General features: G+C 25.3%; 3 protein-coding genes across 3 annotated transcripts; 2 read left to right on the forward strand and 1 right to left on the reverse strand.

The window, feature by feature from the left end:
* The first annotated feature begins 232 nt into the window (after positions 1-232).
* LOC128956015 (uncharacterized) lies at positions 233-1,042 on the forward strand. The gene is made up of 2 exons (XM_054301699.1): positions 233-270; positions 437-1,042. Exons 1-2 carry the CDS (start codon positions 268-270, stop codon positions 989-991), a joined length of 558 nt encoding a protein of 185 aa, XP_054157674.1. The 5' UTR covers positions 233-267; the 3' UTR covers positions 992-1,042.
* Positions 1,043-10,778: 9,736 nt separating this feature from the next.
* On the reverse strand, positions 10,779-12,871 carry LOC128954819 (GDP-fucose protein O-fucosyltransferase 2-like). The gene is made up of 2 exons (XM_054300422.1): positions 12,853-12,871; positions 10,779-12,196 (listed from the first exon to the last, which is right to left on the reverse strand). Exons 1-2 carry the CDS (start codon positions 12,869-12,871, stop codon positions 10,779-10,781), a joined length of 1,437 nt encoding a protein of 478 aa, XP_054156397.1.
* Positions 12,872-12,878: 7 nt separating this feature from the next.
* On the forward strand, positions 12,879-14,250 carry LOC128955202 (uncharacterized). Its single transcript, XM_054300851.1, has 3 exons — positions 12,879-13,116; positions 13,237-13,422; positions 13,786-14,250. Exons 1-3 carry the CDS (start codon positions 13,057-13,059, stop codon positions 13,936-13,938), a joined length of 399 nt encoding a protein of 132 aa, XP_054156826.1. The 5' UTR covers positions 12,879-13,056; the 3' UTR covers positions 13,939-14,250.
* The last annotated feature ends 144 nt before the right edge of the window (positions 14,251-14,394 follow it).

Genomic DNA, 14,394 nt, shown 5'->3' on the forward strand with positions numbered 1-14,394 from the left:
GAGCTTAAAAGCTTAATTTTTTTTTAAAAAAATAGCCTTTAAAAAATTTATCATGCTCAAATAAACTATTACTAATTAAAAATTTTTATTACTCATTCAAATTTATGATTTTATATGTATTTTATATACAGTTGTATATATTTTTATACAATATATGTCCCAACAAACTGTAGACACCAACAACAAAAAATCATTGTCCTAAATGTGATGATACAGTAATATTATATAAATCATATATGTATTAAAAAAAATAAATAGTCGACAACAATGGTATAGTAATGATATCATATGATATAAAAAAAAATAATTAATATATATTTGTTTTAATTTTACTATAAATTTACTTTAATTTTTTTTTTAAACAAAATTATTGATTTAATATCTTATATGATATAGTATTGTATATTTTTATCTATATATATATATTTTCAAATAGATAGGTGACAAAATTAACAAATATCTAAAGCACCTGTACCACTATACCGATCAAACAGGTGCCGCCGAAATCCTACGGTGCGGTTATCTACGTCCGAGTCCGCGAACCAATTTGTTTGACGAGGGTATCTATTTGACTGGTTTGGCTCCTAATCTGTATACGCGTCAGGAAATCCTATACAACAACTACGGTTCCCAATGGTATGACTATGACGGACGGGCCGACTATGTGGTAGTAATCAATTGGGACGATCTGGACCCGTGGCTTCTGCGCCGGTGCCGGCTTGCGGTCCGCAGTCGTAATTTTCTATGCTATCGACACGTTAGGGTCAGGGTTGACAACAAACAGGTCATACGGTACGAGGATTATACTGTTGATGGTTGTAATGGAGATATTGGTGATAATGGAGGTACTGGAGGTACGGGAGATACTGGAGGTACGGGAGGAACTGGAGGTACGGGAAGTACTGGAAGTACTGGTGGATCTGGAGCTGCTGGAGGTACTGGAGGTAGTGGTCAAACTGTTTGTCCGGAAATAATAACTATAATAGACTAATAATAATAACTAAATTTTTTGTATAATAAAAAAAATTTGCTATAAATTATATTGAAAAATGTTAATTAAATATATATATATATTATATACAGTATATATATTATATAATTTTTTTTGTTGAAAAAAATATTAAACATTTTATACATATATATATATGTTTTTACAAACAAAAAGAATATTGTAATATTATAGTAATTTTTTTTAATAATAATTTTATTTTATTATTATCATACAGTTGAGACAACAACAAAAAAATCATAATTTTTATATTAATATTAATAATAAGTTTATAGCATGTGTGCAATTTTATTTATATTATTATTTAAAATAAAAAGATTATTACTATATTGACTATAATTTAAACAATAAATAAATAAATAATAAAATGTTATTACAGTACTGTACTGTATATATATTTAACTGTATTCAAACATATTATAAAACTATTAGACATTTTAATTGCATTGTTTTGTCTGGAAATTTATATATATTTTAAATACAATATACATATTTATTATGTTTTAGACAACTCTACACTAAAATWAAAGCAAAACAAATAATAATAAAATTGTTATTAAATTATTTGATTGATAATCTCTCTCTCTCTCTCTCTCTCTCTCTCTCTCTCTCTCTCTCTYTCTCTCTCTCTCTCTCTCTCTCTCTCTCTCTCTCTTTCTTTCTTTCTCTCAGTCACTTAGTTTTTATGTTATTATATAAAAAAATTAAATAAAATTTTTTAATATTAAGTAATTGAAAATTTTTTAAAAACTATTTACAACAATTTATTATTAACAATAATTTATTTTATTTTTTTTTAAATAATAATAACTAACTTTATATAAAATATTGGTTAACTTTGTRTTCGTAGTCAATGTTTAGTTTTATTTTAATATCAATTATTTAGTTAAATAATTTATTAATAATTAACTACTGTAACACTTATTTTTTTTAAATAAATATTTATTAGTCTATTTACAAATTTTTTACTAATATTATTATTAATATAACTTATATTAGAATTTTATTAAAAGTTTTTATTTGAAAAATAAAATAAAATACATATTTTATTGTATATTATTTGCACATATTATTTGATGTTACATACAAACAATTAACTCAAATAACAGACAATTGTTTTGTTTGTTATTTTTGTTATACTAGACTCTAGTATAACAAATAACAAACAAACAAACAAAAATCAATTTTTAATTATTACAAATGTATATTTAAAAAAATCAATATAGTTAATAAATACCCGTAATATATTAATAGTACAGTAAAAGTTAGACACAGTAAACAACACACAGGTATGTATCAGTTTTTTTTTGTGGACAGTTGTTTTTATTTAATATAATTAATAACATACTAGACTATTAATCTGATGACACATTTAATTGTTCAATATATATATATATAACTGTTATTTATTATTATTTTTCTTAAAAATATTATTATAATATATCATATAATATAATATTATGTTTATAATTTTATTCACTATATAATTAAATATATATATATATATATAATTCACCAGTAGTGTACAATAATAGTAATAATATTAAATTTCAATGATGATGATGATAATAAAAAATAATTATGAATATTAAAAAAGTATGTAAAGTACAGGTAAATATACCGATATCTATTATATATATATATATACTGTATATACATTATTTAAAAGCAATTACCTATTAATTATAAAAAAATATGTAAAAATAATAATGATTTTTAATAATAATCATACATATATATCATATAATTATTATGTGTTTATTTACATTTTAAAATTAAATAATACTTATACAGTAATATTTTATAAAATTTTTTGTAACATATATTTTTTTAAATTTGTAGTTTATGGTAATAATAATTGTATAATAATAATATTATTTATAGTTTGATTGTATTTTATGTAATATTATTAAACATGTAATGTTTTTTTTAAAAAAAAATTAAAATAACTATTAATTGTCTAAATAAATATTTTAATTTTTACAATAAACTAACTGATTGTATAAATATATTTTGAATGTCAATATTATTATTATTTTTTTGTCTGTTAATTAAATAATAAAAGTAATTATAATATTAATAATGTTGCTGAGATTTTAATTGCATAATAAATTATATATATATATATAGAAATAATATAATTATGTTTAATTTTTTTTTGTAATCTATATATTTACATAAGTCACAAAAAAATTGTTTATATTATTGTAGTTGATTAATAACATTAGTGATGATGACTAATAATTTTGTAATTTTTTTGTTTAATGTTTTTTTGTGAATATTTTTTTCAATTGCTTTTCAATTTCCCGTCAAAATCAGATTAAATAAAACTCAAATTACAGATATTTTATAATCATATTCAATATTACAGTATATATATATATATATATATATATATATATCAATATCTAGAATATTCTCTATTAATTTATAACATAAAACTAATTACACGTATAATTAGACACTTTATGTTTATATAGTGTAATACATGTACAGTTATATATCGAGTATTCAAATATATATAAATTGAATAAATTATTGAAATAAATTTTCATAATGTGATAATCACTTAAGTTAAGTGATTTTATTTAATTTTATTTTTTGAATTAATATATTTTGAAGTTTAAAGTAAATATTTCTAAATACAATTATTACTTATAATAATAATATTAATGGTAATATCATAATTAATGTTAATTTTCCAAATTTAATATTATTATTATTATTTTAAAATTATTTAATATATATATATTTTCTAACACATCATCATATATTTAGTCTGACCTACTCTATCACTATACCGACTCTGCCGGTGCTGAGGCTATCCGACAGTCCGGTTATATCCGACGAAGTCAAGCGTATACATCGTATGGCGTACTTTTTGTGGCCGGTGTCTACCTGACCGATAAGTCACCCGTAAACTATACCCGGGAGGAGATCCTGCAAAACAATTACAGTTCAATAATGGCCAGTTATCCGGGTCATGCCGACTATGTAGTGGTAGTCAATAGGTCATTGTTGGACAGGGATCTGTTCAAAACATACTCGTTCTCCAGTCGTACATTTATCTGCTATCAGTCCGATAGGATAGATGTCGAGGACAGTCAGATAATGAAATTTGATGATTTTCATTAGGTATTATTATTAACTATACTGTTAATTAATTAATTAATTCAATTGTTGTTTTACTGTATTTTTAATTAGTAAGAAATATATAAATATTTTTTATTTTCATAAAAAATCTATTCTTTAAAAATATATTATATTTTAAGATTTTTTGTTTTGTTTTAATGTAATGTAAAAAATATTATAAATATATTATATCTATATATATATATTATATATTATTGACAAAAAAAATTAATTAATCCAAACATTATTGTTACTGTAATTATATTTAGTAATATGTAGTATATTTATATATTTTTTAATTTCTAATAAAAATATATTCTTTAAAAATATATTATATTTTAAGATTTTTTGTTTTAATGTAATGTAAAAAATGTGATAAATATTATATTTATATATATATATATTATTGACAAAACTGTAAATCCATTAAAATCTTATTGTAATTGGATAGACATTTGATATTTATCGTTGAAATATTTATATTTTATATTTTATTTTATTTGCAAACACTAGTTTCAAAGTTTTGAAATTCAAACTCAAACCTTTAAAATAAAATAAAAAATTATTTTATCATATTATACCTTTTAATGTGCGACAAATAATAAGTCAAATCACATTTTCATAGTTATAATTGTGTATTATTTGTGATCAATATTTTATTTTTAAAAAATATATATATTAATACCATAAATTTTTAAAAAAAATAGTTTTTAATTAATTAAATTAATACTTATTATTATTATTGATATAATTAATGGTATCGTATTCAGTATACAGTATATATTATTTAGTAATAATCATAAAAATCATATGAATATATCATATATTAATACCGTATTTATATAAATATTTATGTAATCCTAGGCTAATAATAATAACGGTCAGTCACTACTGTATCACTATACTGATGAGGCCGGTGCCATAGCCATCATACTATCTGGCTATATACAGGCCAGTCAGGCCTATGATCACTACGAGGCCGGCGTCTATTTGACACCGTTGGCCCCGACAGGACGAAAACGCCAGGATATTTTGCGCAACAATTACGGACCCAATTATGGACGCTATTTTCGCGATCGGGCCGATTATGTAGTGGCAGTGGACAGGGCCCTACTGGACAACCTATTGATACGCGAGCGCAATATGTACGGTGGCCGCAAAATGGTTTGCTATGCGGGCGACCGGATCAACATCGGTAACAGCAAAGTGGTTGCCTTCGGGGACTTTTAGGACTCAATCGTAACGACTATTAATTAATTAATTTCATTGATTGATTGATACAAACGAAAAATAATATTAATTAATAGACAAAAATATGTAACGATTATTATAATTAATATATTATTATTATGATAAATTTTTTTTATACATTTATTACAATGTTTATAATCACATGAATAAAAAAATAATTAATGACTAAATTTTTGTTGTTATTTTTTGTTTGTTTGTTTGTTGAATAAAACATCAATTTTTATGAAATTAAAAATTTTAAAAAAATATTCGTTAAAAATTTAAATTTACAAACAATTTTTTTAAAAAATCAATGATTATATTACAAATAATTTTTAAAAATCAATAATTATATTTAAAACAATTAAAAAAATCAATCAGGTGATTAGCACCTGTATCTATAGTAGCGACAATGACATTGTGTCAAACTGGTCGACCAGTAGACCCATTGATCGATAGGTACGGTAGTCATCGAAACGCATGACCTGATAGTCACGTACCGGTACTGTCGGTTGCCGATAGCAGACAAACGATCGGTCATGTTTTCGTAGATAATAATCGCGGCGTAAATCGCTGTTCAGGTCGGCCCTGTCCACAACAACCACGTAATCGACACGTGTGTAAAATCTGAGACATACCGGTCCGTAGTTGTTGATCAGTATCAGAGCGCGCGAGTAATCAATCGGCGATTTAGTGGTAAAATAGACGCCCGACTCAAACTGGCCAAATGCCCGACTCTGACGTATATAACCGCACTGTTTGATGGCATAGGCACCCAATGCATCCGTATAGTGAAACAAATGGTCGGACTAAATGGTGATTAAAAAAACAATAAAATATAGTATAATAATCGTTAAATTAGTTTTTTTTAAATATTTTTAAAAAAATATTTTTCTAAAAATCTTTTATAATAATCACACAATTATATTGTGTGATCAAATCAAACAAAATCCTATTTAATACCATTATTGCTAATCCCCCTATAAAATCCTAATTGAAAAAACAATTATTTAATTATTTTCTGGCTAACTTTGCTCAAAAATAATTAATAATAAATATAATTTATTAAATCAAATGATATAATAATTTTTTTTAGACAATTGACGCCAAATGTCTAATAATAATATTTCTATTATATGCAAAAAAAAATTTTTAAATTTTTTTTAATATATAAAGCAATCATTAATGTAAATGTAAAGTAATTAACATTTTTTATTTTGGTATTACATTTTGGCGATGAAATCATAATTCAATTGATTACACACTAAATGATTATTTGGTTTTCAAAAATTATTWAAATAAAAAAATTAATATTTTTAAAAATTTATTGAAATTYATATATTACTTTAATGTTATATTTTGATGATTTTTGCACAATATAAAAATGTTTAATAAATAATTTGTAAATAAAATAAAATAATATCATATTTTCAATATTATTAATATTTAATTATTTAAATATTATCTTATTATTATTATTATGTATTGTATATATTGTAAATGTTTTATGTCAACTACTATTTATAATTTTTCAATTAACTTTCTATATTATAATTAATATAATATTGAATAAATAAAATATCAAAATATAATAATTTATTTTTGTGTTTTATAAATCGATCTATTGATATATTATATAATAAATTATAATTATTCTAAATCATTGCTACAGTAATTATCATAATTTAAATATTTATGATTTTTTATTTTCTCTACTAAATTTCAAGTAGATTTAAATTTTAAAATAAATATTGAGATAAATATTTTATTAGACTTTATTAGACTTTAGATTATCAAAAAAATATGTAAAACATTTTGATTAATAAATTTAAACAATTAAAAAAAATAAATTCAAATAAATAATTATGGTACTTGAAATTAACAAATAATTTTTATATATATTAATAATGTTGGGTTATAATTATAATAAACTAGATAACAAATCTAATTAAAATAAAAAATGTTTTTAACAATAAAATTTGAAAATAATTAACATTATATACATTTATTAAAAACTAATTAAATCAAAAATTTATTATATAAAAGTCATTTAATTATTGTGATTATAAAATGATAAAAATAAATAAATATTATATTAAATATTAGTAGCTTTCAATACTGTATTATACTGTATATTAACCAACCAAATAAAAAACTAAGTTAACAAACACTAGGTATTATCAAACTACTAGTGCATCAGTACAATAGACCTACAATATCGACAGTGACATAGTATCTAATTGATCGGCCAATAGATCAAGTGATCGATAGGTAAGRTAGTCATCRAATCGCATGACCTGATAGTCCCGTACCGRGACTGTCGGTTGCCGRTAGCATACAAACGAACGGCCATATTTCCATAGATTATAATCGCGGCGCAAATAGGTGTTCAGGTCGGCCCTGTCCACTACAACAACATAGTCGGCACGTGTAGTATACCTGAGCAATGCCGGGCCGTAGTTGTTCATCAGTATCTGAGTGCGSGTGTAACTAATGGGCGATTTAGTKGTAAAATAGACGCCCGATTCAAACTGKCCRAATGCCCGACTCTGGCGTATATAACCGCACCGTTTGATTGATTCGGCACCCGATGCGCTCGTATAGTGAAATAAATGGTCGCCGGACTAAATGGTGATTAAAATATATATATAAATACTTTTAAAAAAATAATTTGAAATTAGACTCAATTTACAAAAAATACTRTAAAAATAATTACATAATTATTAGTTATAAATTAAATTTTTTTTTAAAACAAAACAAATATTAATACCATTATATAGAAAATCCAAAATCAAATTAAGATTATTATTATATTAAAATAATTTATTTAATATTTTTTTAAAAAGACCTTTAATGATAATAACCAGAATTTTTTATTGAAAAAATAAGATAAAATAATTTTTATTTAAAATATATATAATAGTTATTGATAATTATTATCTATTTGTTGTTCATTGTATTATTATATTTTAAATACTAACAGTAATACTATTTTTTAATAAAATGATTTTTCTATAATTATAAATATTTAATATATTAAACTTCATATTACAGCTGTATAAAAATTAAGTATTTATAATATTATACATTCATATTATTTTAAACTTATATAAATAAAATTTTTAAAATATATATATACTGTATATACGTATATACATACTTATATTTAGCTTATTATACAATCCTATGGTAATATTAGTATATCGGAAACAATTACAAAAGTAAACCATTAGTTTAATATAACCAACARCAAAAAATTATGCAATACATTAGTTATATAATATAATATAATCATACATTTACTAAATATTTTTTATAAAATATAAACAATAATAAAATACAAATTAATATAATAATTATTAATATACAGTATAAAAATTTATTAGTTAAAATAACTAAATTAATTGAATCTAGAAAATTGTGATTATTAAATTATTTTATCAATATTGTTTTTATAAATAATTAAAAATACTAATTTCTATGATTATGTAATGTAATATATATATACAAATAAAAATTATATTTAAATTTTTTTTATAAAATAAATTTATAGCAAAATAACTCATATTAATTGGATAACATTGCAAAAATCTAGTACTTACTACGTAATACTAGYAATATATATTTAATTTATTAAGATTATATTTTATTATATGTATATAAAGTTATATATATATATATATATATATACAGTATAATATTGTGTATTATATTGTAAATATATATATATATAAATATAATATAGTAACTAACAAGACTACTAAAACAATTTATATATATATATATGAAAAACTATRWATTTATGTAAACAATTATATCATCAATGATAACGTTTTKTGATTTAAATATTATGCAACTCAGATAACTCATAATAACTCTTTAATATTGATTTTATTAAATAATATTTTCAATATAACAATAATAATAATAATAATAAATAKTTTATAATTTACATCATTGCATTAAATTACTTATGCATATCAAATGTAATTATTATATTTCAATTATATATATATATATATTATATACAGTATTAATGGATTACATTAACAGACTATAATTATAAGCCATTGCTTTATTTGTAATATTATATAATTTTTTTTGCTATTCAATAAACATTATTATATAAAGTTAAAAATTTACAATAGTTGCTATATGTCATAATATTAATTTTAATATTTTTTTTATCATATATCTATACAGTATAATATTGGTAAATAAAATTAATGGTAAGTTATTTTTTAATACTATTATTATTATTAATAATACTATTTTTGTGTTATAAAAACAAAATAATTTATCAAAAATTAATTATGAATATATATATACTGTACATATAAATCCTATTTTTAAAAAATATTACWAAACTAATAAAACAATAAGGGTGACCAACTGTATCACTATACCGATAGCAAGGGTGCACTGGGTATACGCCAGTGCGGTTATATACGTGCGTCGGCAGCATTCAGGCCACTGAATGGACCCGTGTTCGAGACTGGGGTCTATTTTACCGAAATGTCGCCCAATCGATACAGTCGTGAGGATATTGTTTTCAACAATTACGGGCCGATTAGGAATGAGTATAAAAATCGGGCCGACTATGTAGTGGTGGTCGAACGGGTACAGTTGGATACCAGTCTATTCAAACACTATTTGCTAGGCAATGGTCGYAATTTTGTCTGCTATCGTACCACCGATAGGCTTCCAGTACAGGACAGTCAGATCGTTCAGACCAGTAGTTTTGGTGGTCCCACAAAACCTGTTACATCAATATCTCATTATGTATTTTTATACAGTGACACTGATAACTATAGTGACAGTGATAGTGATAGCGATTAGTTATATTAATAGTTTTATTATTATTAATTTTTTAAATAATTTTTTTATTATTAATCAAATTTCTATTTTCTAATATTAAATGTAATATAAAGAATAGTTTTTTAAAATAATTTAATTTTAATGTTTTAAAAAAAAAWTAATATACAGTTTAACAAATTAATTATGATATTATTGATATTTAATTATTAAGATTACGGTATATATTGAATTAATTAAAAATGTTTAATAATTTTATTTGAAAATAAATAATCAAATTACTTAGTAATTATACAAAAATAAAATAAAATTTAATAGTATTAGCAATAGTAATAGCAAGTAGTATAAAATTTAATTTATCAAAACTTTTTTAATTTGTGTTACATTTTTAATTTAATTTATATATTTTTATTAATATTATATTAATTTATCTGTATATTATTATTTTTTATTATAAATAATTWATTAATATTTTATATTATTTTTTTYTTGAAACTTTAAATAAAAGCTAAATTATTTACACAATTATATTAATCACATTAGAAATATTATACAAAATATATAATTAGTTTTAATTAATTTTAATAATTATTTAATAAACTATTTTCCATTGAGACTCCTGTTTGCATAATAYCATAGACGACGACGACTTGTCSACACATTGACTGCACAGTCGGTTAAATGTAGTATTGRGCCAAAACCCGAGTATCTCCCGTTCCTCTTGTATGCGAAACGAAAAAGTTGACTCATAGGTACCGATAAATAGGCGGCCGTGTGCTGCTATCCACTGGTCAATAACGGCCAGCTGGCCGTCGCTGAGTACGGGCTGATCACGCCGTCTGATCACGGCAGTAAACCGCAGCACTCGGACGTCATGGCCGAGCAAAATGCTCCGTAGGTCTGACCACTCGCYGGCCGGTGCATCGGTGGCCACAAACACTGTCCGACTATCTATACGGTACTCCYGTAGTGCCCATTCTATCTGTTTGGCCGCACATTGAACGTCGGGTATGTCTTGACTACGATATCGGGCAAAGTCTCGCCGACGCCAGTGAACCGATAGGTAATTACCGCCGATTGCCTGACCGGCCGTTCGCCGCATCGTTTGCCAGTTACTGTCCAACAGTGTCTTATCRTTGACATCGTCCGACTGGAGTGATTCGCGACGAAACTGGTCGGCTATCTCTACGAGTTGTCCACTGAATCTCATACTTCGTCTAACTGTCCAATAGATAACTGTTCCGAAGTCGTCGTTGAGTACAGTTTCGGCGCGCGATATATATATCACCGAATTGTCCGCAAATTGCTTTTCRTTGTCTATAATCTGCTTCAATGTCGACACATAGCCATCAATCCTAAGACACACCAACCGTTTGATGGTTAACCCGTCCGTTGCTGTTCCACCGTATTTGCTAACTACCCGTCCATCGCTGACTTTRCGAAAATGTTTGCWATCCATACACTCCTTCAAGTCGTACCTTTCGTGCCATTGATTGATRTTATTGCCGTCAAACGTGTCCTCGTAGTGATCCAAACACAACACGACGTCCACTATAGCATCCCTGTGCTCATCGTCACCAACACTACTACTACTACCGGCGCTCAGTTGACTCTCGGATAGAAAGTCCGAGTAYTCGATGACCGGTACAAATCGGTTCATACTTTGCACATCAAAATAGGTTTGCCATTGTCTATGGTGTGGTGACTGCCGATCGGCGTCGGCGGCCGCCGATGTCCAGTGAGGTATATGACTCCACTCGGGCAAAACCAGTGTCCAGTCGGGACCCAAACGATGGACCAACAGTGCCATACGTATGTAGACATCGCGTCTCAGATTAAAGCCTTCGCCAAAATTCTGGTCATAGAGTAGATACCGTCGTCGGCGACGACTACGATGGCCACTGCCTACGTATATATCGGCAGCCGATGATGACCTGTGACCTSCGACGCYATCGCACACTGGCTGGTCAAYTGAACCGCAAWAYTGGTGGTCATCGTTGCCGGYGATRACTGATATAAATATGRATATAATTAATGTGATTATTATTACTACTATTAATGTTATTGTTGTTGTCATTGTTGATGATAACAGTGATTATAATTGTTGCGATAATTATTAATTTTAATTAGTGAATTTTTTTCTATTTTTTTWAAAAATAAATTAACTTGCTAAATTTATMAATTATTATTATTATTATTTAGAATATATTTTCGTAGTTTTTTCATTTTTATTTAAATTTAAAGTAAAATTATTTATTATTTTTTTAATGTAAACTATAAAAAGTTTTACATTATGTTAATTAAAACATTTTTTTTCTAAAAAAAATAATATAAAATTRATAWATTGTTTTTAAAAAAWATATATTTATATATTTAATTAGTAAAATTTAATCAATTTAGTAAAAATTAAAATTAAAAATTTATGTACACTTTCCGCTAGTTAAACATGTTAATTGAACCAAAAATACAAAAAATATATATATATATATATAAATTATACCCAAGATTACGGGTAATATTAAAATTTTTTTACACACAAAAAAATTACTAAAATTTTAAAAATTAAAAACATAAATAACAAGTTTGTTTACACATCACATCAATAATTTTCAACCAAAAAATAACGTAATTATTGGACTAAAAAGTTTTTTATCACTAGTTTTTACTGTATATTTTTGGAGACATTTTTTYTCWCTACAATACTATTASTATTACAACAATAATATTGTAAAACATTTTGTTTTAATTGTAATAATAAAACACAAATAAATTGATAGCCATTTGACTAACAAGTGTCGGGTATTTAAGACCGTAAGATAACCGGGTATTCAAACATATTATTTAAGTGGACAACAATAATCATAATAATAATGGCCATGTTTTGTGCAAAAATGGACAAACACCAATTTAGCCGATTGGTCCCGGCTATGGTAAGTGTGTGTGTGTGTGACCTCTAAATAGCGGGTTGGCCTCAACCACCCGAAATGGTCACCAATTGAATGGCCACCACATATGTCTCTCTAATCTCTCTCTCTCCCGTCTGCCCGCAGAATATGATGGCCACCCGTCTACTGTCGGCCGGTGCCGCCCATCCGGACCCGAATCCGCACGGCTGGAAATCGTGGCGCGACATACCCGATTCGATGATACCGACCACCAGCAAACGTGACCCCAACAATCCGATATACGGTACCCGCAAGTATGTGGACTATCGTAAACAGTGCATCTGGTATCAGGTATGGGGTATATTACGGTAGATCATAGATATCATATCATATATGATATGATATTCAGCTCAGGTACCTATTTTTTCCACCCACTATCCAYTAAATACAACCCCCACCCACYCRSCTATTTAATATTATTTATTAACTATGTCTATAATGGGCTCAGGTACCCATAAATAAAATACATGTATATAAACCGATGATTCATATGTACTGTACTTAGTTATCTATCACCCCTCCCTTCCCCTRCACCCACCCAATCATCTACCCTCCCCTATATTTTCTAACTACTAAAATCGTTACTTATTATTTATTATMACTTTAACTAATGTTGTTGTTGTTAACCCCCTCCCTCTCTATCTATCTACCTAGATCAACAACGGCGTACCCGTCTATTTGAAGGCCGGTACCACCGACTATGCACTCTACTACCTGGCCTGGGCTGGCATAACAGTGATGCTATTGGTTAACAGCTATATTATTGGCGATATGATGTTCGGAAAGCCTAAAAAGGATGCCAAATAAAATAACTGGGCTATCGATGCGAATCACCCCCTTTATCTATTATTAAAAACTTAACATTTAAAAAACAATATGAATATTATTTAGTCTATTATTATTATTATTGTTGTTTTATTATTATTATTATTAGTATTATAGTGATTGCAACACAAAAAAAATTGATTTTTAATTCAAAGATAATCTATTATTAAAAAGTCAAAAACAAAATTACCTTAAAATGTATAAATTTTTTTTAATTAACATTTAATTTGTTTAGTAATAGTACCAGTACCAATWGGTAGTAGTAGTAGTATATGGTAATAATGATGATGATAATAATAATAATAATATTACTGTTATATTATAATATATAATTTTTTGTTAGCAAATTGTAAACAATTATTTAAATTGAATTGAATTGAAAAATAAATAAATTTAATTATATATATATATAGACTAGTATTTAATAACAATAATAAT

The sequence above is a fragment of the Oppia nitens genome, unplaced genomic scaffold (assembly GCF_028296485.1).
Source record: "Oppia nitens isolate AA-2021 unplaced genomic scaffold, nextdenovo-longstitch-racon4-pilon3 scaffold12_pilon_pilon_pilon, whole genome shotgun sequence".
Classification (NCBI taxonomy): Eukaryota; Metazoa; Arthropoda; class Arachnida; order Sarcoptiformes; family Oppiidae; genus Oppia; species Oppia nitens.

Coding starts and splice junctions, on each gene's coding strand:
- LOC128955202 (XM_054300851.1), top strand. CDS start 13,057: ATGGCCATGTTTTGTGCAAAAATGGACAAACACCAATTTAGCCGATTG. Junction 13,117..13,236: donor GCCGATTGGTCCCGGCTATG/GTAAGTGTGTGT, acceptor GTCTGCCCGCAG/AATATGATGGCCACCCGTCT. Junction 13,423..13,785: donor AACAGTGCATCTGGTATCAG/GTATGGGGTATA, acceptor CTATCTACCTAG/ATCAACAACGGCGTACCCGT.